The 24,054-nt window shown below is 38.2% G+C and overlaps 1 protein-coding gene across 5 annotated transcripts in view; it reads left to right on the forward strand.

Moving 5' to 3' along the window:
- LOC106872544 (uncharacterized) overlaps positions 1-23,628 on the forward strand; it is a 103,191-nt gene extending 79,563 nt beyond the window's left edge. For 4 of the 5 annotated variants that reach the window (XM_089348524.1, XM_014919570.3, XM_089348525.1 and 1 more), the window contains 5 exons: positions 2,927-3,040; positions 4,090-4,221; positions 11,081-11,200; positions 20,482-20,586; positions 23,476-23,619. In XM_089348524.1, the coding sequence (XP_089204650.1) occupies positions 2,927-3,040; positions 4,090-4,221; positions 11,081-11,200; positions 20,482-20,586; positions 23,476-23,514 (510 nt within the window). In that variant the 3' untranslated portion in view covers positions 23,515-23,619. Of the gene's footprint in view, positions 1-2,926; positions 3,041-4,089; positions 4,222-11,080; positions 11,201-20,481; positions 20,587-23,475 lie in introns of all 5 variants that reach the window. The other variant, XM_052966655.2, reaches the window with a different exon arrangement.
- The last annotated feature ends 426 nt before the right edge of the window (positions 23,629-24,054 follow it).

The raw sequence follows: 24,054 nt of genomic DNA on the forward strand, positions 1-24,054 counted from the left end.
AATTTTCAGTATGTTGGAGAAGCAACTCATGCTAATCCCTGTATATTTATGATTATAAATGGTTTTACCGTTAAAGGTTTTTTTCATACTGAACTACTTGGCAAAATTGTTAATTATTAATTTTATTACTAATTGACGATTCCCTGCCCTATATCTGTATATTTATATTGATGCCTCTTATTGGATGGTTAAACTGTAACCCTTTTATACGGGACTTTTTTATGCGGGACTATTTGTGGCGCACATGGAATAGATTCTTTGGGGTGAAGTGTTTAAACTTACTAGCCGATAAATTTTGTAAGTGCCTTCCTCATGTGTTTTTGATGTCGCATGGTCAAAATTCCCATGAGTTATATAGACACTTTCAGATTTATTCGAATATTGTGCCGATGATCGGAATAGAGTAACTTCATACTCTTAACCGTGAAACGTTCGTTCACAATTAACTAAAGGCAGGTTTGTTTTTGCTTTTCTCTTCTGTTTTTGTTCTGTGTGTGCCATAAATATCGCCATCCTTTAGAGAAAAATTTATAGTTTGGAATCAGTAGTTCTTTGACTGCTATTTCTAAATTTTCAGTATGTTGGAGAAGCAACTCATGCTAATCCCTGTATATTTATGATTATATATATATATATATATATATATATATATATATATATATATATATATATATATATAAATGCTCCCACGTTAAAAATCTTGAAAGTCAACACCGTGAATAGCGACGTCATGCGCTTGAAACTGTCATGTGCAGCTTTGTTGTGAATTATTTTAATAGGTAGTAAAGCGGTTATGTTTCTCAACAGGATCATTCTTAGTTTGTCACAATCTAGAAACTGAATGTTTTCTTTCCTAACAGAGTTACAGCAATTGTTGAGAGAAAGAGCTGTGGCCATGAATGTATGTTGCATATTCGTACAAGATCTTTGGCTGTTGGATTTCTGCACGTAGTTTCCGTCCAGTGACTGTGTAGTTGCTGAGAGACGATATGCTTGGCAAACATCTGATTTACTGCAGAAATATAGGAACACTGTTCTCTCACATTTTTCTACCTCACTTAGTTAATTACACCGTTCGCAGCAATATAATTACAATTAACCTTTGTATCGCAAGCCTCACTAAGTCTTCGAATGATACAAGGTATATAACTGGCTCTACATTACACAGATTTTAACATGGCTATTCTTACCGCCATGCCTATAACTATGTATGTATGTATGTATGTATGTATGTATGTATGTATGTATGTATGTATGTATGTATATGTATGAATATATATGTATGTATATATGTGATAGATAGATAGATAGATAGATAGATAGATAGATAGATAGACATTACCAGGATAAAGAGGAAACTTAAAAAGAATTTAAAGATATGTTTACAGATCTTGAACGTTAATCTTGATTGTCAATAGAGTTGAAAGTTTGTATTGAAACTGCTAATAAACTGCAAAAAGATTTTATCCTTAATAGAACACACGGCTATTTTAGACCCTTCCATAGTGGTAGAAGTGATGCACAAGTTCAGCAGATGCCGAGCCAGATTCTATAGAGCAAGGTGAGCATGTACGGAATTGAAGGTCCTGAATGTATGCAATCCTGTGAACTCCGCTGAGAAAGAAAAGATAATGGACGATATAACGGTTATAGTGAAAGCACAGAAATTGAATGAGTGAGATGCCAACTTATTGCGAAAAAATAAAAATAAAAATGCAATCTTCGAATATGCTTCTATCCAAAAACTCTGAATAAATACCGCAAAAAGAACACAGTTTTATGCATAGAAATTGGTGCGTTCACTAGATCCTAGTAGCTCCAGCTAGATTATAAGGAAGTAGTTTATTACGCCTCTTAACTGCTTAACATTTTGAACTGTGCAGGCTCTGTAAAATTAGTAAAAAATAATATATGCCATATTTGAAAACCAACAAGAATTTACGTATCAAGAAGATTATGAACATCTCACTTATGTGCGGGAAATAGCAGGAAGAGCAAGCCTGGTCAAAGTCAAAACAGCTATCAGAGTTTCATTTCGTGAAGATATCTTTACACAGAGGAATTTTGAATGGCAAAAAAACTAGCGAAATTCCCTTAAAAAAGATCGATCTTGCAGGCAGCTTGTGGAAGAAATAACCATTAATCCGAATTGTATCATGCGAAATTTTTCTAAGAAATGAAAAAAACCTAGTGACCAAAGTATTGGTACATAAGTCTATAATATCTGAAAAAAAAAAAAATGAAGTTAAAATAAACCTGAATGCAAGTAATTTTCTCTACTCTCAGTTCTTATTGTCTAACGCTCGGTGGGTTCTCATCAAGAAGGCCTAGGCTGGAAGACATTCCAGCCTTGCCCATTTCGTCTGTTTAGAGTATTGTAAACTACATTATTCAACGTGTTCTTTCTTTTTGAAGGATGGTATGACGTTATTTGTGGGAGATTTGTTGTTATTTCTTGCTGGTCTTGCGACTCTCTCGCTAATACTCTCTCGCTAATGTTACCCTGTGGAGGGTTGGATAGCATCCAGTTTCTCTGTGATACACCATGTAATAATTGCTTCTAATTTAGATACAAAGCCTAGCAATTTTCAGAAGGGATTAATCGATATCGACCCCAGAACTAAATTGGTACTTTTTAAATCGACTTTGCGGGAATAAAAGGCAAAGCTGACCTTAGCAAGATTTGAACTTTGAACATAAAGAGTCGGAACGAAAAAAGTGCAGCATTTTCCCCGACGTTCTGATGATTTTACCAGCTCGCTACCCTAGTCAAACGTTTTTGAAGTTGATCCGCGATTTTATGTTACATTCTTTATAAAGTGATGTGAATTATGTTTACTTTATAATTTGAATCGTATTTAGTCCGTAGAAAATATAAATATATTTATCTTTAACTCAACAATAACATCCAATTTTATCCTTTCAGGTTGGGGAGCTAGCTGCCGTTATTGGAATGGGTAAAGTTGGAAAACCACGTCGTGATCCCTACACTGGAATACTTCTTGATAACCATCTTCGAACTTCGGATATATCAAAAATTGTAAATATCAATATATCATATTGTATCAGTTGTTTCCTGTATATCAAAAATCACAAATAGTGATAAAATATCTTTTTAACATTTTCGAAATCCCGTTTATGAATATTTAAACTTTGAAATTATAATCACAGAAGCACGCGCGCGCACACACCCATACACTCATACACACACATATACACACAAACACACACACACACACACACACACACACACACACACACACACACACACACGCACGCACGCACACATACAAACACACACACACACAAACGTACACGCACTGCATATACATATACATACGTACATCTATATAAATACATGTGCACGCGCGTGTAGTTTTTTGAGAAGTGGCGTATATGATGATGATTCAGAAAGTTTGTCCATTTGTACAAAGAAAAATCAGGCTACCCGAATGCAATATAGGATAAGAAAGAGCGTGCAGTCTGTGAGATGCACAATGATATCATTTTCTTTCCTAGTGAGTGGAGGCGCAATGGCCCAGTGGTTAGGGCAGCGGACTCGCGGTCATAGGATCGCGGTTTCGATTCCCAGACCGAGCGTTGTGAGTGTTTATTGAGCGAAAACACCTAAAGCTCCACCAGGTTCCGGCAGGGGATGGTGGCGAACCTTGCTGTACTCTTCCACCACAACTTTCTCTCACTCTTTTTTCCTGCTTCTGTTGTACCTGTATTTCAAAGGGCCAGCCCTGTCACACTGCATCATGCTGAATATCCCCGAGAACTACGTTAAGGGTACACGTGTCTGTGGAGTGCTCAGCCATATGCACGTTAATTTCCCGAGCAGGCTGTTCCGTTGATCAGATCAACTGGAACCCTCGACGTCGTAAGCGACGGAGTGCCATCAACTTTCCTAGTGAACATACAATAGTTGTATCTATTTAGGGTGCAATATTATTTTGATGCTATTCTAAAATACGTCTGTATACTGTTTTAAAAGAAAATAACTTTAAAAAAAAAGAACAGTGGAGATAGAAAGGCGTGTGAGTAAGATCTTGTAACACCTATGAAATTATTTTTCGATCTCTACAGAAAATGGGGTATCACTACCCAGAAGACCCTCAGTTTAAAACTAAATACTGCAATGATTTGATCTCGGCGGCTGAGGAAAGATATCGCCTAAGAGAACTTGAGAAACTGAAGCTGAAGCAGCAAGAGAAACAGGTAAGTGAACCCAAATCAAAACATGGCAGCCTACGGATCAGACTTCTTTCTTTCCTTCAAGAAACAAACTCGTATCAACTATCACAAATACGCTTTATTGTCCTGGTCAATTTATCTCCTTGGTCAATTTATCTCCTTGGTCAATTTATCTCCTTGGTCAATTTTATCTCCTTGGTCAATTTATCTCCTTGGTCAATTTATCTCCTTGGTCAATTTTATCTCCTTGGTCAATTTATCTCCTTGGTCAATTTTATCTACTTGGTCAATTTTATCTCCTTGGTCAATTTATCTCCTTGGTCAATTTTATCTCCTTGGTCAATTTTATCTCCTTGGTCAATTTATCTCCTTGGTCAATTTTATCTCCTTGGTCAATTTATCTCCTTGGTCAATTTTATCTACTTGGTCAATTTTATCTCCTTGGTCAATTTATCTCCTTGGTCAATTTTATCTCCTTGGTCAATTTATCTCCTTGGTCAATTTTATCTCCTTGGTCAATTTATCTCCTTGGTCAATTTATCTCCTTGGTCAATTTTATCTCCTTGGTCAATTTATCTCCTTGGTCAATTTTATCTCCTTGGTCAATTTTATCTCCTTGGTCAATTTATCTCCTTGGTCAATTTTATCTCCTTGGTCAATTTATCTCCTTGGTCAATTTTATCTACTTGGTCAATTTTATCTCCTTGGTCAATTTATCTCCTTGGTCAATTTTATCTCCTTGGTCAATTTATCTCCTTGGTCAATTTTATCTCCTTGGTCAATTTTATCTCCTTGGTCAATTTATCTCCTTGGTCAATTTTATCTCATTGGTCAATTTTATCTCCTTGGTCAACTTATCTCCTTGGTCAATTTTATCTCCTTGGTCAATTTTATCTCCTTGGTCAATTTTATCTCCTTGGTCAATTTATCTCCTTGGTCAATTTTATCTCCTTGGTCAATTTTATCTCCTTGGTCAATTTTATCTCCTTGGTCAATTTTATCAAGTACTGGTATCTGTTAAATCTAAAATTCTTTGTCACAAACTTTGTATCCTAGTAATAAAGTTAGAAATAACAATTACTCTTTTACTTGTTTCAGTCATTTGACTGCGGCCATGCTGGAGCACCGCCTTTAGTCGAGCAAATCGATCCCAGAACTTATTCTTTGTAAGCCTAGTACTTATTCTATCGGTCTCTTTTTGCCGAACCGCTAAGTTACGGGGACATAAACACACCAGCATCGGTTGTCAAGCGATGTTGGGGGGGGACAAACACACACACACAAACACACACACACACACACACACACACACACACATATATACGACAGGCTTCTTCCAGTTTCGTCTACCAAATCCACTCACAAGGCTTTGGTCGGCCCGAGGATATAGTAGAAGACACTTGCCCAAGGTGCCACGCAGTGGGAATGAACCCGGAACCATGTGGTTGGTAAGCAAGCTACTTACCACACAGCCACTCCTGCGCCTAATAATAATAATAATAATAATAATAATAATAATAATGATGATGTCTACCCACATAGCTCAGTCGGCAGAGCATCAAACTTTTATGCCCTGATGCAATACCAGGCAGTGGCTCTCATGGCTTCTGATCTTAACTGTATCATGTATCATGTATCATGTACAAGTGTATCATGTACATATTTTGTCTTGGTATTAAGAAAATGGGCTACAGTAAATATTCTGCTCGATACCATAGGTTTGCTTGTCAGTCGTTTGACCATAACCAGTTGAGCATGCCCCTTGGTGGCTGACGATATGTGCATCTCTGATCACGAGCAGAAGTAGTGGGGGAGCATCATAGCCATATGTTAAGAGGTATTCTTTGGGGTCTCAATAATTCACCTCTGGAAATATGGGTGTTTCGTTCAATATCCATAAACAACCCTTATTGGGGGACCTTTTGAGCAGGATGGGCTACTCGACCTGAAGAAAATTCTAAGTGGGCCCCACCTGAAAGGTTATGCGCTATTTATCTTGATATGAGATCACCATGTCGCGCACATGATTTTGTGATGCATGTGCCTGGTGTACCCTTATCAGACGGGTGGTCATGCTGGGTATACTGGGCTTCGTATATTGTACTGCAGTGTCACTTTGATGGCATGCGTGCTCTCTCACTTATTATTATTATTATTATTATTATTATTATTATTATTATTATTATTGATGATGATGATGATGATGATGATGATGATGATGATGATAATAATAATAATAATAATAATAATAATAATAATAATAATAATAATAATAATAATAATAATTATAATAATAATAGACTTTTGCTTTGCATTTGTACAAGTTGGCTCCAAGTCTCATCCAGAGACATCAAGAAACAAGAAGTTAGAAGTTCATGTTGGTGTTATGCCTAGGGTACCATATATTTAGTTTTGTACATTGTGTTGTTCTAGAGAATGTTTAAGAAACCATAAGAAAATTGTGTTTGTTTTAAAATTTGAGATCACATAGACAGTATTTTACGTAGGATATGGGCAGTTCCCATGTGCACTATCTTTTGAATTTCTGCCATTTTGGGGTTTCCTGGTATCTGAGCTAGGTAGCAATCAGCCCCTTTTGCTATCATTCCCAGGGGTCCTATGACAACAGGTATTGTTTTAGTCCTCAGGTTTCAGATTTTGCTAATTTCTATTTCAAGATCTTTATACTTGCTCAGTTTTTGGTAGGTCTTGACAGATACGTTTATATCGATTGGGACAGTCATATCAATTTTTGTCTGAAGTCTTTCAATATGATGTCTGGCCTATTTGCATCTATCTTTCTGTCAGTTTGAATGGTGAAGTTCCAGAGGAGCGAGATGTGATCAGTTTCAAGCACTGGCGGTGGTTTGTGTTTCCACCAGTTTTTATCATGGGGCAAGTCCAGGTTTTTGCAAATTACCCGGTGAATATATTGTGCTGCTCTATCATGCCTGTTTAGATACTCTGTAGGCGCAAGAAGACTGCGCATGGACACAACATGACCAATGGTTTCATTTTGTTGTTGACATACACGACATGTTGGGAAGATACCGTTCTTTAATATGTTGGCCTGGTAGCTCGTTGTAGGTAGGCATTGATCTTGGGCTGCTATGATAAAGCCTTCTGTTTCAGATTTTAAGCCAGAAGCCATTAGCCATTGATGAGTAAGGGCTTTGTCAACATCGGCATTACTCGCTCTCTTTGTGTATTTGTCACTGAGAGGTTTTTCCTGCCATTTATCAGTCAGAATATCTAAGGCAGCAGTTTTAGCACGAGTTTTCATGCGCTTAGCTTTTTCTGCGCTTGTTTCTAGTATACCGATTTCCGGAATTTGTTGTATTTGAAATTCACTTAGATATTTCTTTGCCTGTTTTGCTACTGAGCATGATGCTTCTTGTTTTCATGTTTTGAGACAAGTTTTAACATCCAGTCCTTAGAGTTTTTCAGGTAGGTGTCGAGGTCAATTGTGGCAATCTTCATTGTTAATGCCAGTTGTAAAAGTCCACGGCCTCCCTCTTTTCTTGGCAGATAAAGTCGTTCTATATCTGCCTTAGGGTGGTGCATTCTATGCATTGTCAACAGTTTTCGTATTTTTCTATCAAGATTACATGTTTCAGTAATTGACCAGTTAATGATATTGAAAATGCAAGTCACGACTAGTATGGCTAAAGCATTGTTCGCTTCGATCCTGTTTCCTGCATTTAACTTTGTCTTAAGTATTGCTCTCACTCTGCAATAACATTCTCTTCTGATCCTTTCCCTCATCATTGAATGCTTGATTCCGTCCCCTTCAGTTACCCCTAGGTATTTGTAACTCTCTGCTGGTTTTAACTCTTGACATTCTGCTGGTCAAGGTTAACGTTGGATGTTTCTGTCATTTTTCCTTTGATAGAGGTAGCTTTTGCACATTTATCGAGATCAAATTTCATCCTGATGTCATCACTGAATTGTTTCACAATCGCTAGTAAGCCCTTGAGTTGGCCATTTTTTGCAAAGAGTTTTAAATCGTCCATGTAAATGAGATGATTTATATTTTTATCAAACATTTTATAACCGTACTGTGCATCATTGAGCAATTATCATTATTATTATTATTATTATTATTATTATTATTATTATTATTATTATTATTATTATTATTATTATTATTTATTTATTTTTACTGAAATCTCATTTTTTACTAAAGGCGCACAGAAGTTTGGTTATGTCTTGTATTTTTCTATTATTGTAAGTACTCTACGTAATATACTCGTAATATCTTGTCGTGCTACTGTGTATCATTCCATAAGAACCGTTTCGGCTTTAAGTCCCTATATTCTGGCCAAATATATTTCCATGTCTTTATTTCTATACAACCAGATCTACTGGAAATATGTCTTTTTTTTTCTATATCACACACTAGTTATTTCTTACTTAAGAGAATTTTGGCAAAATAATCGTTGTTGCCTTTGACAACAAGAAGCTTCATTTATGCCTGGTATGAGAAGTGTCTAACTAATTTGATCGGTCTTTGAAGTTTCTTATCGGACTATATAGCTTTGCATTGTGTGTCGACGTTACTTTCTGCATTTCATTCTATCATCTCTGGTGTACTTCAAGGTCCGATACTCTCGCCATCGCTTCCAATAACATACACAAAATTCTGCACATGTAATAACATTCCTATTCCGCTTATAACCTTCCGCTTATAACCTTCCGCTCATAGGCATTAATCAATGCAACCTGAACAATGCACGCTAGACTTGCACTTCTCCGTGCATTGTGTTACACATTTATGATATTGTCAACACTGCATACCAAGAAATATCTTCTCAGATTCTAAAATACACATCTTCTTATAGTTAGTTCTTTTTTTTTTGTAGTAACTGCAAGCCAGGGTCACATTGTAGAACTCCACAACTATGTTTAAGGTGTTTCGTCTAAGAATATATGGCATTCATTTATGCCAGTAGAATACGAAGTTGTTTCACCTGATAATATAAAACTTTTTTTATGAGAGTAGCTTAATTTTACTTGTGATGAGCTGTAATTTTGTTTCTTTAAGCACTTGTTTAATTCTAGGATTAGATTAAACGTAATAACGAGTAAGTTTTATCTTCTAAGGAAATAATATAATTCAATCCACCATGTAACGTCAATATAGAAACTATTGTAGTCGCCTCTCTCTTATCAACAATCATATTTCAATTAACCAAACGAAAGGAGACGAGATACGAGAAACTAATCGAAGAGTGCAGAGAACAGGGATGGACTGTCGAGTACTACCATCTGCCAGTGGGGGCTAGAGGCTTCATTAAAAAGAAAATGACGGTGCTATTCAAGAGATTTATGTTTTCAAGCTCGGAACTGAGAAAACTGATAAGGAGGATACAAGAGGCGGTCGAAAAAGCCAGCTTCTATATATGGCTGAAGCGGGAAGACCAAATATGACTTGAAAGTCATAACAAGCCTAGGTGAGACAGGCTGACACTGAAGTGGCTTTGCGCCCTCCATTGTCAGTTAAAGTTCAGACAGTGTCATGTGACAACTTGCTGGGGCTGCCTACTGGACCCTAGCAGCGGGAAATTTAGACAGTGTCACGTGACAACTTGCTGGGGCAGCCTGCTGGAGCCTAGCAGCAGGTATAAAAAGGGGAATTTGACATGACAATCAGTCGGACGCTGACACTCGTTGATGCTGCATCGAAGAGGCCATGGAATAGAAGAAAGAAGCCACGCACCCAACACCAGAGCTGAAGACACCTCCGAAAGGGGGTGGCCCCGACACGTCAAAACGGTAGAGGAGTAGGGGCCGAAACCGGACGTGGTTCCTCCTGATGATGTCTTGAGCTAACTGGATCCTATAAAGGAGCTGTTGTGGTAGCAGACCACGAAACATGGTTGAAATTCCTGAATGTTCAATAATAAGCAGCACAAGACTTAGATTCAAAATCTATAAAGGCCACTGTGTAAAATGTTGCAAACAGACTAAAAGCAGAAAGTACTGACATACATTTTCCGAAATAAAGCGTTCTATCCCCTGTAAGGGAAAAACAGTGATAAATGCATTATATCTCATTGATAAAGCAAACAAAAATATTTCTACTTACTAGGTAAGAGTTACAGAACTTTCAGTCAAAAGTCAACTGTCCCATGTACAGTTCATTTCATCATTTCTACACAGCACTCTCAATTGATTTGGAAATTGAGAGATGATAGGAAGGAATACAAATATCACATTGGCTATTTAAAAAAAAAAAAGCTCTAGTGTTTAAAATAGATTAACGTACTATGGTTTGTCTTGTAGGAACCCTTCACATTGTTCATCAATGTACCCAGTTCTAAACAAACAAAGAAAAAAAAATAACAATAGAATTAAATACTACCTATCGCTGCATGGCTGTATTTTCTGTGAACATAGATGTACGAGATATGATGTACGAGATATGATAATGTACGAGATAATGTACGAGATATGATAAGCATGAGATATAATGAATGAGTCTGATATAAACAGGAATCACATTTCACATCAATTAAAATTCATTTTCTTTTTTTTTTTAAACCGTTATATTACATAATGGAGTCTTGAAAAAGAAAAGGTGGCCGCGACTGAAATACCTTTGATATCTTCTCAATAAGAACTAAATTTGGGTTAAAAAATAGTATTTTGTATTACATTTCACAGGTACCTTACTTTCTTGAGAGAATAGGGTATGATTTGTTGAAAACTTGGTTATTAAAGTCAAGTTTCCACTTAAAAATCCTTCGTTGGTTCATTGACTTGCTGACGGTTTATTATTTTTTTATGTGTATGTGTGCGTGTGCGTGTATCGATCTGTTTTCATTCAAATCAATCATTTACTTGTGTTTCCTATTCTACTTTTCCTTTTATTAACTGATAGCACCAAGACACTTTTAATGGAGTGTGGGGCCGACCTGGTGGCGGTGCACCGAGAGATCCAAATTTAGGGAATCGTATTTCAAACATCAACCAAATCTTCTACAGAAATGAAGTGGAAGCAGTAAGTATCCATCTACAAATATATGAATATTGTAAGCATACAGCATTTGTAATATATCTTAGCTTGAAAAACTCTGATTAACTGAAACTATCCATGCAATTACTATACAAAAAAACACCCTCTAGCGATGTACTTTTAGAAGAACTTTACTCTCAGCCATGTTGTTGCTATAAATATATGGTTGTATATCACGTCTATATAAATAAAAGTGAAATTCTGTCTATGCGGGACCCCTGTATCTCAGTCTACATTTGCTCCACATAGACATATTATACCTTTTTGGAATCAAGATGATCTCGGGATTGAAAATCTGACTTTTATTCGGTTCTTGAAATCCAGCATTGGGATCTGATGTGAGAGCATTTGAGCTATTATTTCTAGCAGGTGAGGCGACCGTGAGAGGTTTCAAACGGTTTACAGGAGTTACCACCCTTAGCTATAATAATAATAAACGCGACATTCTGTGCTAGAAAAATAACCAAAACTTCTTGAATATAATACCAAAACTTTGTGACAGTTACCTACAATAATACAATTAACAAGATTCAAGGACAATCACTCAAAATTGTTGGATTGCACCTCATACAGCAGTGCTTTTCCCATGATAACCCTTATGCTGGTTGTTCCAGAGCTGGAAATGGCAACAATCTCTTCATGCTAACACCAAATGGTAAAACCACAAATGTTGTTCATCTTGCTCCTGCTAGACACTTAGACATCTTAGAACGCATCCAAAGAAAAATCAGTCGATGATTGAAACGAAACCGTTCATCAATACACTTCAGTCTCCTCCCTCTCTTTCTCTTTCTCATTTCTACTTCTACTATATTCGTTTGAAATTTTGGCACAAGGCCAGCAAGTTCGAGTGTGGAGTTACATCTACGCCTAGTGTTCAACTGGTTCTTATTTTATCGACCCCGAAAGGATGAAAGGCAAAGTAGACCTCGGCGGAATCAGAACACAGAACATGAAAGCGAACGAAATGCCGCTAAGTATTGATCCCGGTGTGCTAATGATTCTGCTCGCGTGCAGCCAGCTTGGTCTCGTACAACCTCACTCAGAAACTGCCAACTGTTGCTCTTCTCCTCTAGTTATCCATATTATGTTTACTGCTCCAGGAAAAGCTTTCTTACCTTGAACGTGATCCTTCTGGAATTCCCTCCATGTTCATGGTTACGGAAAATCTGTGTTTTTTTCTGCAACTGTTGACTTGCAAATGTTCAAGAGTCCAGTTAACAGTGTCGATATCACCTGTCTCGAAAAGGAAGCGATGGACACAAACTCCCTCCTCTACTAAAATTATTATTTTTCTAATTGTAAAATTGCTGTCGACCGATCAAGTTGACCTGATTTTGTCTCTACTTCACTGATATTGTTATATGGACTTTTAGATATGTAATTCGTCTGACGTTCTGTGTGTCACTGTGGTTCGTCTGAGTTCATTGTTTTATTGTTGTTGTCTTGTATGACTGTCGTAGTAAAATGTCATTGATATATATATGGCGGACATGACTTTTGTTTATTCATAACGAACATTGGGTGAGTGCGTTCTTTGTATGTAATTGAATAATAAATGTAATAATTAAATTGTACAACTCGTTGTGTTATCTCTGCGAGTCTTTCGAGGGAAATACAACAGAGTTAATTGGCGTCGCCGATAGGACTGATAGGATACATGCTTGCTTTACCGTAAAATTATTCATCGTAATAACAATGGCTGAAAAACAGACAGTAGAGCTTATTAAATTGTTTAGGGAACAAATGGACAAGCAACATCAGAGAGATATGGACGCTCTGTTAAAACTGTTTGGTGCTCGACAAGTTGAAGGCGATCCTAGTGGCTATTTTTCAGCTGCTTCGACAACGGTGTCGATTCCACCATTTACTGCATTTGATTCTACGAGAAAAACTATGGCCTGATTACTGGTCAAGATTCCGTACGTTTGTAGCTGCTAATGCTGTACCTGAAAAACGCATGGCACAAGTGTTCCTGACCAATCAGACTGCTACTGTTTACAAGCAACTTACTAATCTGGCTACCCAACAAAATCTGCCTAAAGATATCAACAACTTGATAATGGACGAAATCGTTGACTTCATGAAAGAACAGTTCGACCCAAAACTTTTCATTGTGAGAGAGCGTTTCAAGTTTTGGAGTGATATGCAGCGGAAGCCAGGCGAAACTCTCCAGGAGCTGGCAGCACGTATACGCCAGGATGCAGCTACCTGTGATTTTCCAGCGATCACCAACCCACAGGATGAAGCTCTGAGACAGAGGTTCATATGTTCAGTCAATAATGAAGCGGTTCTGAAGGCGCTTTTTACGATAAAAGACTCAGAACTAGATTTTGCCCGTGCTGTCTAAGTTGCCATTGAGACTGAAGACGCAGCAAAGGTTGCAAAAGAAACTGTATACGGTCCCAAAACCAAGCAGGTGTACAAGGTCCAACAGAACAAGAATAAGAGTCCTCAAAAGAACCATCAGCAGTCTTATTCCACAAATCAGGAGAAATGCTACCGATGTGGAAAGGCCCACAAAGCGACAGACTGTCCTTTCGGGGAAACCAAATGTCATTTTTGTGACAAAAAGGGACATTTGCAAGCGGTGTGTAGGAAAAAACAACATCAGCAACGCAATGGTCATTCACAAACTCCCGTGAAAAGAATCACAAAAGCTGAGCTGGTCAAGGCCATCCTAGGCGAAGTTTCCCAAGACACTCATAGTTTAAGTGTGCCAGTAACAATCCTGAACAGACTTCACAATGGAATTGGACACTGCTACTACAGGCAATTTTGTTTCCTTGTCAGTCTGGAAACAACTTGGAAGACCAAAGCTGCAAGATGTCAAGCATCGCTATGAATCTGCCAGCAAGCACGACTTGCCTGTTCTGGGAACTTTCATGGGCCAAACCAAGGATCCGACAACTGGTAAGCAGGATCTTATACCTTACATAGTCACCAAGATCTCTGATCTTAATTTGCTGGGACGAAATGCTATCCAGACTCTGGGAATTTCCGTAGACACTGCTCTAGGTTTGAAAAGCATAGACAGCCAAGCTAAGAGGGAAGGTGCAGAAGGGATATACCCAAAGACCTCAAGTGAGCCCTATGTTTCCCTGCAGCAAGATTGTCACAACATGTGTGATGAATTTCCAGATCTTTTCAAGCAAGAATTGGGATGTCTCAAGAACTTTGAACTGGAAGTGAAGTTCAAATCGGACGCAACACCAGTCTTTCACAAGGCACGTCCGGTCCCGTTTGCTCTTCGTGATGACCTAGCCAAAGGTTACGAAGAAGGCATCGCCAAGGGAATCTGGAAGCCAGTTCAGTTCAACGAATACGGAACACCAGTGGTACCGATTCGTAAAGCACACGCTTCAAGCAACCTGAAGCCCAAACTACGGATTTGTGGTGACTACTCTGTGGGAATTAATGACCAACTTGCTGATCACCGTCATCCAATGCCACTCCCTGCTGAACTGATGCAGAAACTCGGAGGTGGATTCGGATATACAAAGATAGACCTTGCTGATGCCTATAATCAGATCAAGCTGGCTCCAGAAAGTCAACGCAGACTCGCACTCAGCACTCACCGTGGAGTACTCCTGCAACAACGACTCCCTTTCGGAATCAAGTCAGCACCTAGTTACTTTCAGGAGATCATGGAAAACCTGACACATGATCTACCTGGAGTGGCCGTCTTCCAGGACGACATACTCGTCAGTGGGAAAGATGCAAACAGTCACCTAAACAACCTAAAGTGTCTGCTCACACGCCTAAGCGACAATGGACTCAGATGTCGCCGTGAAAAGTGCCAGTTTGTACTACCCAGTGTAGAATATCTTGGACACATTTTGTCGGCTGAAGGGATCACGAAGGGATCCAAGGTCGAAGCAGTCTTAAAGATACCATCTCCAACGAACGAATCAAGCTTGAAATCTTTCCTAGGTTCAGTTCAGTTTTATGGAAAGTTTATCCCAAACCTAGCCAGTATGGCTGAGCCACTCTATTGCCTTGCAAAAAAGTCAACTATTTGGAAGTGGGGAGATGAGGAACAGTCAGTTTTTGATCACTTGAAAAATGTACTTTCATCGAGTCAAGTTCGGATACACTTCGATCCAAACAAAACTTTGGGACTGGCTTGCGACGCATCAAACGTTGGTATTGGAGCAGTCCTGTTTCACCGCTATCCTGATGGAAGCGAGCGCCCAATATCCAATATGTCCAAGACTCTCACTTCTGCACAGCGTAACTACAGTCAAATTCAAAAGGAAGCCCTAGCTATTATATTTGGCTTGCAGAAGTTTTACCAATATTTGTACGGTCGTAAATTCGTACTCGTGACTGACCACAAGCCACTGACATCACTATTCAGTCCGAGGAAAGGGACGCCACTTCTCGCTGCTAACAGACTAGCACGATGGGCCCTGTGGCTGAACCAGTTTGACTACACCATTGAATATCGGAAATCAGCAGATCATGGCAATGCTGATGCCCTCAGTCGCTTGCCATTCGGTGATGACAACGACTTTGACAGAAAGGAAAATGGTGAAGACATAGACATGGTGTGTGCCATCAAAGCTCTTAGTATTCAAGTCCAACCTGTGGATGCTAATCTCCTCCGTCAAGAGTCAGGGAAAGATCCAGTGATATCTACAGTGATGCGCTACGTCCGTGAAGGCTGGCCACCAAAGAACATGGAGATCAATGACGAAGTCAACAAGTTCCGTAAGTTATGAAACTCACTTAGTATCTGTCATGGATGCCTTATACATGGATCTAGAGTTGTGATTCCACATAGCTTGCAGCCAAAGATCCTCAATCTTCTGCATCTTGGACATTTTGGCATGGAACGCATGAAACAAGTAGCAAGAACTGCTGTTTATTGGCCTGGTATCGATGCTGCTATAGAGATAGCCAGTCGACGATGTGATTCGTGCAACGAACATCAAAGGCAGCCATTTAAGCCTCCAGTTCACCCATGGATGTTACCAGAAAAACCGTGGAGCCGCTTACACCTGGACCACGCAATAAATTTTATGGGTAGAGATTGGCTGGTGATCACAGATGCTTATTCCAAGTACCCATGCATTCATCCTACTTCCTCCACGTCCTCCAAAGCCACTTTAAATCTGCTTGAGGAAGACTTTGCGCACTTCGGATTTCCTCACACACTGGTCACCGATAACGCACCAACTTTTACGTCTGAGGAGTTCCAGAGCTGGTGCAAAGAACGTGGGATCACACACCTGACAGGGGCAACTTACCACCCAGCTACCAACGGAGCAGCGGAACGTTTGGTGCAGACCTTCAAACAAGCTCTGAGGAAGTCTTCTCTTCCGCCGACACGAGCACTTCAAGAATTCTTGATGCAGTACCGGAGAACACCGACATCCTGTGGATTCTCTCCAGGTGAACTTTTGAATCACCGGCAGATACGAACAAGGATTGATTCTCTGCTGCCATCGCCAGCACACATTGCTCAAGGCAAACAATCTAAGGAAGCACATAAGTCTCAGGTGACTCCAAGTTCGGCTGATGTCGTTAAAGTTATCAGGTAGTACAAGGCCGGAGATCCTGTGTATGCACTATACTATGGACCTCGCCGAGACAAAGATCCCCAATGGGTACCAGCAATCATTAAGAAGTCATTGGGTACTCACTGCTTTAACGTTAAGGTTATACCTCATGGCCCGATGTGGAGACGACACTGGGAACAGCTGCGACCGCGGTACACAACTGAGGAAGACAATGAACCTGGTGATGCAGAAAACACTGTATTTCAATTTGCAACAGATCACCCGATGGAGATCTCAGAAATTGTGCCACTAACTCAAAGACAAACCAGACCCAAGGCCATGTTACCCGTTCCAGAGTATGGACCAGACAACCCAAGACGGTCCAAGAGAACCCGTAAAACCCAAGAGAGACTTTGCTGTTGATACTTCTTGTGTAGCATCAATTTCAGTGGGGAGGTGTTATATGGACTTTTAGATATGTAATTCGTCTGACGTTCCGTGTGTCATGTGGTTCGTCTGAGTTCATTGTTTCATTGTTGTTGTCTTGTATGACTGTCGTAGTAAAATGTCATTGATATATATATGGCGGACATGACTTTTGTTTATTCATAACGAACATTGAGTGAGTGCGTTCTTTGTATGTAATTGAATAATAAATGTAATAATTAAATTGTACAACTCGTTGTGTTATCTCTGCGAGTCTTTCGAGGGAAATACAACAGATATGATCCTATAATACATGACTGTTCTAGTGATTACATTGCCTGTTAATAACGATTAGATTTTGCTCATATAAAGAATACTTTGTGAAATTAATTCTTAAGTTTTTTCTTAAAATTATCTATCCTTTTCGTTTAAAGTTGCTAACAATTTCAAATTTTGATTTTCTTTATCTTTCTAAAACTAAGAGACAAATTTTGATTTATTGCAATTGTTTTCTTTTCCTTTCCTTTTCTTCTTTTTTTTTTTCGTACGTCATTCAGCACACAAACCCTTGAATGATCTACTTACCCACCATGCTATTGACACACATAGGTTATTTTCTTTAGCTCGTTATATTATATTAAACTGTAAACTATTTTGACGTGAAATCAAGCCTCTTCCATGTTGCATGTCGGTACCTCATCGTGGATATTCTCTTTGTAACGTTAAAACAATGCCGAAATTTCTCTGAATGTAGCATAAATACTATTAATATACTTTTGTTTACGAAAATAGTTATTGGCATATTTAAGTATACGCACACGCGCACACACACACACACACACACACACACACACACACACACACACACACACACATACACACACACACACACATCGAGTACAGATGGCATCGATAGCGCCAGCAGGAGGAGGCGTCCTCCTGGAGGTTAAAAACGGTAGTAAAACCGGTTCCTTCGAAACAGCCACGTTGAAGTGGCGATAGACAATACTTCTCAGTATAGATACTACTTTCATCTTTTATAGAGATTTTCTAACTAGCTACATTAGTTGATCTATCTATCTATCTATCTATCTATCTATCTATCTATCTATCTATCTGTCTATCTATCTGTCTATCTCTCTATATATATGATGATGATTGCTTCATCTTGATAGATGATAGCCGTCCTACCAACACACACACCACAACCCATCTCACAGCACAATTATTTCGTTGGTGAGCCCCAGATGACTTTTAAGACCAACTTCTGATTGACAAGGTTTAAAACACAAGTGACAGATATTATTCAAATTTCTTCTATATCTTTGTCCTTTGTAATCTGATTCTGAAGGAATGTTTTTGTGAACTAGTCTTTTAAGTCCAGATATTGTCTTACAAGTTTTGTAACACATGACACAAGTCGTAAGAGGCAGTTGGTATCCAAGATTATTACTTATCTGAGCATTTCGATCAATAAATATCGGGGCTGTTGACATAGTGACAAAGCTAAAGCACGCCGAGTGAAACCGCTTGGCACAGATTGACCTTAAACTCTGGTGTGCATGCGCACTTAGCTTTAACGCTCTAGCTCACTTCCGCTGTTTACAGCAGTGCTTGGAAGGAAGACGTGTAGCGTGTGATCGTTGCATTGACCATGACAGAGAAAGTTGCCATGGCGACACCTGCTCAGAGGCCTACGTAAAGTTGCAGAAAGTGTATAGCGAGGAGTTTATGAGCCGCACACAAGTGTACGAGTGGTTCAGACGTTTCCAAGAAAAAACGTCGATATTGACGAACGTTCCGGGAGACCCGCAACCAGCAGAACTGAAAAAAATATCGCAGATGTGCATGCGGTTGTGAGGAGTATTCGTCGAATCACCTTCCGTGAATTACCAGAGGATGTGCAGATTAGTTACAGTTCAGTTCAGTCCATTATCACTGAAGATTTGGGTATGAGATGCGTGTCTGCCAAGTTTGTGCCAAAACTGATTTCAGCTGACCAAAATGACACTCGGGTTTCAATTGCACAAGATGTCTTTGATTGTGTCGAGAACGATGAAAACTTTGCGTAGGCCTCAACTTTCTCTGTCATGGTTAATGAGACGATCACACGCGACACACCTTCCTTCCAAGCACTGCTGTAAACAGCGTAAGTAAGTTAGAACGTTAAAACTCAGTGCACATGCACAGCAGTGTTCAGGGTCAATCTGTTCCAAGCGGCTTCACTTTCTGTGTTTTAGCTTTCTTACTATAGCAACAGTCCAGATACTCATTGATCAAACCACACACACACAAACACACACACATGTACACACACACACACACACATACACACACACACACACACACACACACACACACACACACACACACACACACACACACACACAAGTAATGATTTATCCAGAAAATAAATGAGAGGAAGAAAATGGTATGCCCTTTATTTTATCATTGCAATGTAAGATACAACTTCGAGTTGTTGTACACATATTATTAACAGCTCTGTTATCCATTCTGTAGGCAATTTAGTTCAACTTTTGTTGACTGTTAGAAGATGGATCGTGCGATGACAAGCCTTACGTGAAGTGCACCTTTTGGCCAGGGGCCAAGCAAAAGAACTAGAACCGAATTTGGGTCCCGTATTTATATTTGTTCCTAACTAAATTAGGTCCGGATAAACAAAAGATTTTTCGTTTGTCACCTTCCTTGGCTAAGGTTTGATTCGAAAAGTTACTGATTAAACATTGACACTCAGATTTCCTAATGCAAATGTCGAGAACAATAAGAAGGAACTTGTAGAAAACTTTAGGCCAGGTTGAGTTCGTGCGTGCGTGCGCGTGCGTAGTAATTTTAGTGTTTGTGTCAATGAAGTTAAGGTATACTCGAACTGATTTCATTATTAAATTAATGTTTTATTCGTACACGCGGGGCATTCGTGTGGAAACAATGTGCCCAGCGATGCTGAGTCGAGAGAGCAGTCGACAAATCTAAAAACTAAATCAGATACTACTAGGGACAGTGTATTTCTTCAACATCCCGATGAAATTTTCACGATGTCGCTGTGATGTATCGGTTGAAAAACTCCCTATCAGCTACAACCTCAGAATTAAGAATATCGGATATCATCAGTTACAAATATATTATTGCCGTAGCGTATATATGATGTATTGGTAAATCTTCACTGAACAGAAATAAATATACTATCTAGTTTTAATTTTCTGTAGTAATGCTTTGCAGTTGTATGCGAGGAAAGCACAAACGTCAAAACAGATCACACTTTTATTTCTTTTCCTTTTCTTTTCTTTTTTTTTTGTTTTTGTTTTTTGTTATGAACAGAATAAAGCAGTTTTGCAAGAAGACGATACAGGATTCGAAAGGACATTCCGGTTTAGTTCACACCAAAATTGTTATGATTATCCAACTAACAGACGAAACTTTAAGGTAAAAAGAAAATTAGTTAGACGTGGAGATTAATATAGTATATCTCAATACAAAGATAACCACTACGATTAAATACTTTTATATATTCCAAGAATACATTACGGAATATAGTATTGAGTTTATACCAATAGGAGGGATTTTGTTTTCTCTTGTGCAATAAAATTTTAAGGAATGTAGAATATGGCTAGCGCTAAGTTAACGACCTAGTTTCAGTCCTAGCTCTGAGAAAAGCATGGGCTCTGTGTTTTAAAGAAAAGCTACATGAAAACGACTAGGTTCATTCTAACCCTTATACATTCGCAAAAATTTGTTTTCAGTTATTTTTTCACACAATGGTGAAATTGTGAATTTAAAAGCAGTTTAAGTCTATGGCAGTTATTTTGTAGGACATACTTTGAAATTCCTTTCTGAATTATGATTGAGTAGTATTTTCTTCGAACAATATTGCTCAAATTCTTCGAATTCTACCGAAAACAAGTACTACTGTTAAAATATATAAATACAATCTTCTTCCATTTGTGTTTAAGGTTTTGATTTTGTGCCCCATTCCTCCTGAATGTATATTTTGCGATTACTGTAAATTAGCAGCTTTATCTCCCTCAAAACACATCGACTTTTTAAAAAAGGGTCGGCGGAAGAATGCATTAGATAATACGGTCCTTGTAAACCGTAAAAATAACCCTGGTGGTTACACCTTGAATAACTGCCATTATAAATCTGCTCTATTAAGGTTAACTTTAGTGTTAGACAACACCACCACCACCAACAACATGAGCAAGAGGAGTGATACTAATTTCATCTGTAACGATTTGATGTTTGCATTACCTTAAAAGTTTTCCAGAAAAGTACCTGACAGTAAGTTTCATCCTCTGCCGTATACTAGAAAAGTAAGAATAAACCTGTTCAAATATCTCAACTATAATAGTGGGTAGTTCGATAAGTCACATTGCAGTTATATATATATATATATATATATATATATATATATATATATATATGTATATATATATATATATATACATATCTTCCGATTTGTTTAACTCCTTTGATACAAACTCGCTTGAGATGACCTTGGTTCTGTGATACAGATTTCTTGTTTACGATTTTAATTAAAACTTTCTATCAACATTTCATTTTAGTTTGTTCTAATCATTAGCTAAATAGATAGAGTTTCACTAAATTTTTCATTGGTTTAAAGATTAATTGAAACAAAGATATTGTAATTCAAAATAAGTATGGTAAAAAAAAATGGTTAAGCTTTGCATCCCTACTTTCTATAGCAGGCATCCTTTTCTGTATGTTAGGTAGCCCTCCATGCACCAGTTCAGATTAAAGATTTAGGAAGAGATATTCTTCGAAAGGCTCCAGACAACGTACTCATAACAAATTCATTGTGCAGGTTTTCGATAGCAAAATGTCTTACTGGAACTTGCTAGTCCGGATATTCCGTAGAGACGAGTGTTAATTAGCGCTCAAAAGTCGTTCCTGGTGATAAAGTCCATCATACTCACACAAACACATAAATGCATGCATACACACATACATACATATTTAACATAAACTATAGCTCATGTCCATTCTAATAGTGCATGCACGTAAGTATCCATGTGTGTGTGTGTGTGTGTGTGTGTGTGTGAGTGTGTGTGTGTGTGTGTGTGTGTGCGTGTGTGTGTGTGTGTGTGTGTGCATGCGTGTTATGACTTCACCCTATAAATAAGGGGATCTGTACATATCAAATAAGGAGCTCTGTACATATCAAAAAATAACGTTCTATCGTTGTAAAATATACTATTACAGTTGTGCAGATGCATACGCTAACCTTTAAAAAAGGGATTTCTTTCTAATCATTTCGCCAGATAGGCTACACATACAAGCATGGATCAATAATCCGGCTATAGTTGTGTAAGTTACTGCTGAACGTTTGTACTCTCTTTAATTACAAGTTGAGGATAACTAAACGTAGGTTATATAAATCTGCTAGTATTTGCAAGCGATTTTGGTGGAAATTTTAATTTGTGTTGAACTGAGGAATGCTGTTTGCAAAACAATATATTTACTCCAGGGAAGTCGTTTGAAAGTATTAAAATGCAATATAAAAATGGCATTTGGACAGAGCTAGGTTAAGGCTAGCTGACGTCTTAAGCACAATTCAACAATAATGTCCTCTCGGCTCTTCTTTTGTCTGGTAAAACATTTTGGAAGTAAATGCTGAGTGTGAAATAATAGCTTAATAATTCAGTTTATTTTCTGGCTGCCCCAGACAAGACCATACAACTATATCAAATATTTAAAATAAATCCATTAATTTAAAGCTAAATACCAATAAGTAATTTAAGTAACACACACACACACACACACATTTTCTGATCATAATTAAAACTTTTACAGTTGACTATTTTCACCTAATTTAGGAGCTGAGATAACTTTATAGTGCTCCTTCTCTTGATATCCTATGTATTTTGGTTAATGGTTAATCCAGCCCTGTTTTGGACCACCACTGGTTACATATACAATGCCCTTCACAGAAACGTTGCACAGTCAATGTTTTAGTTGGTTCGTGGTCCACTTAATCGACTAGCAACTTCACACCGAAATGCAACAGTTCGATTTTTTTTTATTTAGGCACATGGGCTCTATAAAGAGGGGACACCACAAGGACAGACAAAACAAAACATTGGAGCACATATAAAACACATATCGAAAGGACTATGACTGATAAAATGAGGATGAAATGGCTTACTCCTCTACCCTCTAAAAGCAAGCAATTACATTTTACTGTTCTTTTAAATTACAGTTCACGTATCTGTTGGGAAGTATGCGGACGCTATTATACACCAATATGATCTTTAATAAATTTCTGTAACATTCATGAATTTTTGTCTTTTATAGGAATACAATATCCGAACTCCATGGGCGAACTTTTACTGAATCATCTCTTTATTATAAATAGACGATACAATTCAAATCAAGGGTTAAGGAAATTAGAAACATTGCAAACTCAATCCAAGAATTGTAATTGAAAAATAAAGTATTTTAATATTATTCTTTGTTGGATTTTTATTGTTATTGAAGTCTGGAAATATATTTTCTTTTTGTAAAGAGAAATTTCCGTTTCCCCATACAGTTACAAAGGAATAATCGTATGAGGTGTCAGACAACTAACTGAACGGCTAAAGGTTTGTATTGTCTTTTCTACTTCACTTAATCACAGTCTACTAAACTATAGCTATGAAATATAGAATGTTGAAATTCATCATAGTGTTGTATGGTATCTAGATGTGTGTGTGTGTGTGTGTGTGTGTGTGTGTGTGTGTGTGTGTGTGTGTGTGTGAGAGAGAGAGAGAGAGAGAGAGAGAGAGAGAGAGAGAGAGAGAGATAGAGAGAGAGTGAGTGAGTGAGTGAGTGAGTGAATGAGTGAGGGTATTCCTTCTAATAACAGATACACCAATTTTTCTGACTGAAAGACGT

Source organism: Octopus bimaculoides, chromosome 3 (genome assembly GCF_046866305.1).
Source record: "Octopus bimaculoides isolate indiv1 chromosome 3, ASM4686630v1, whole genome shotgun sequence".
Classification (NCBI taxonomy): domain Eukaryota; kingdom Metazoa; phylum Mollusca; class Cephalopoda; order Octopoda; family Octopodidae; genus Octopus; species Octopus bimaculoides.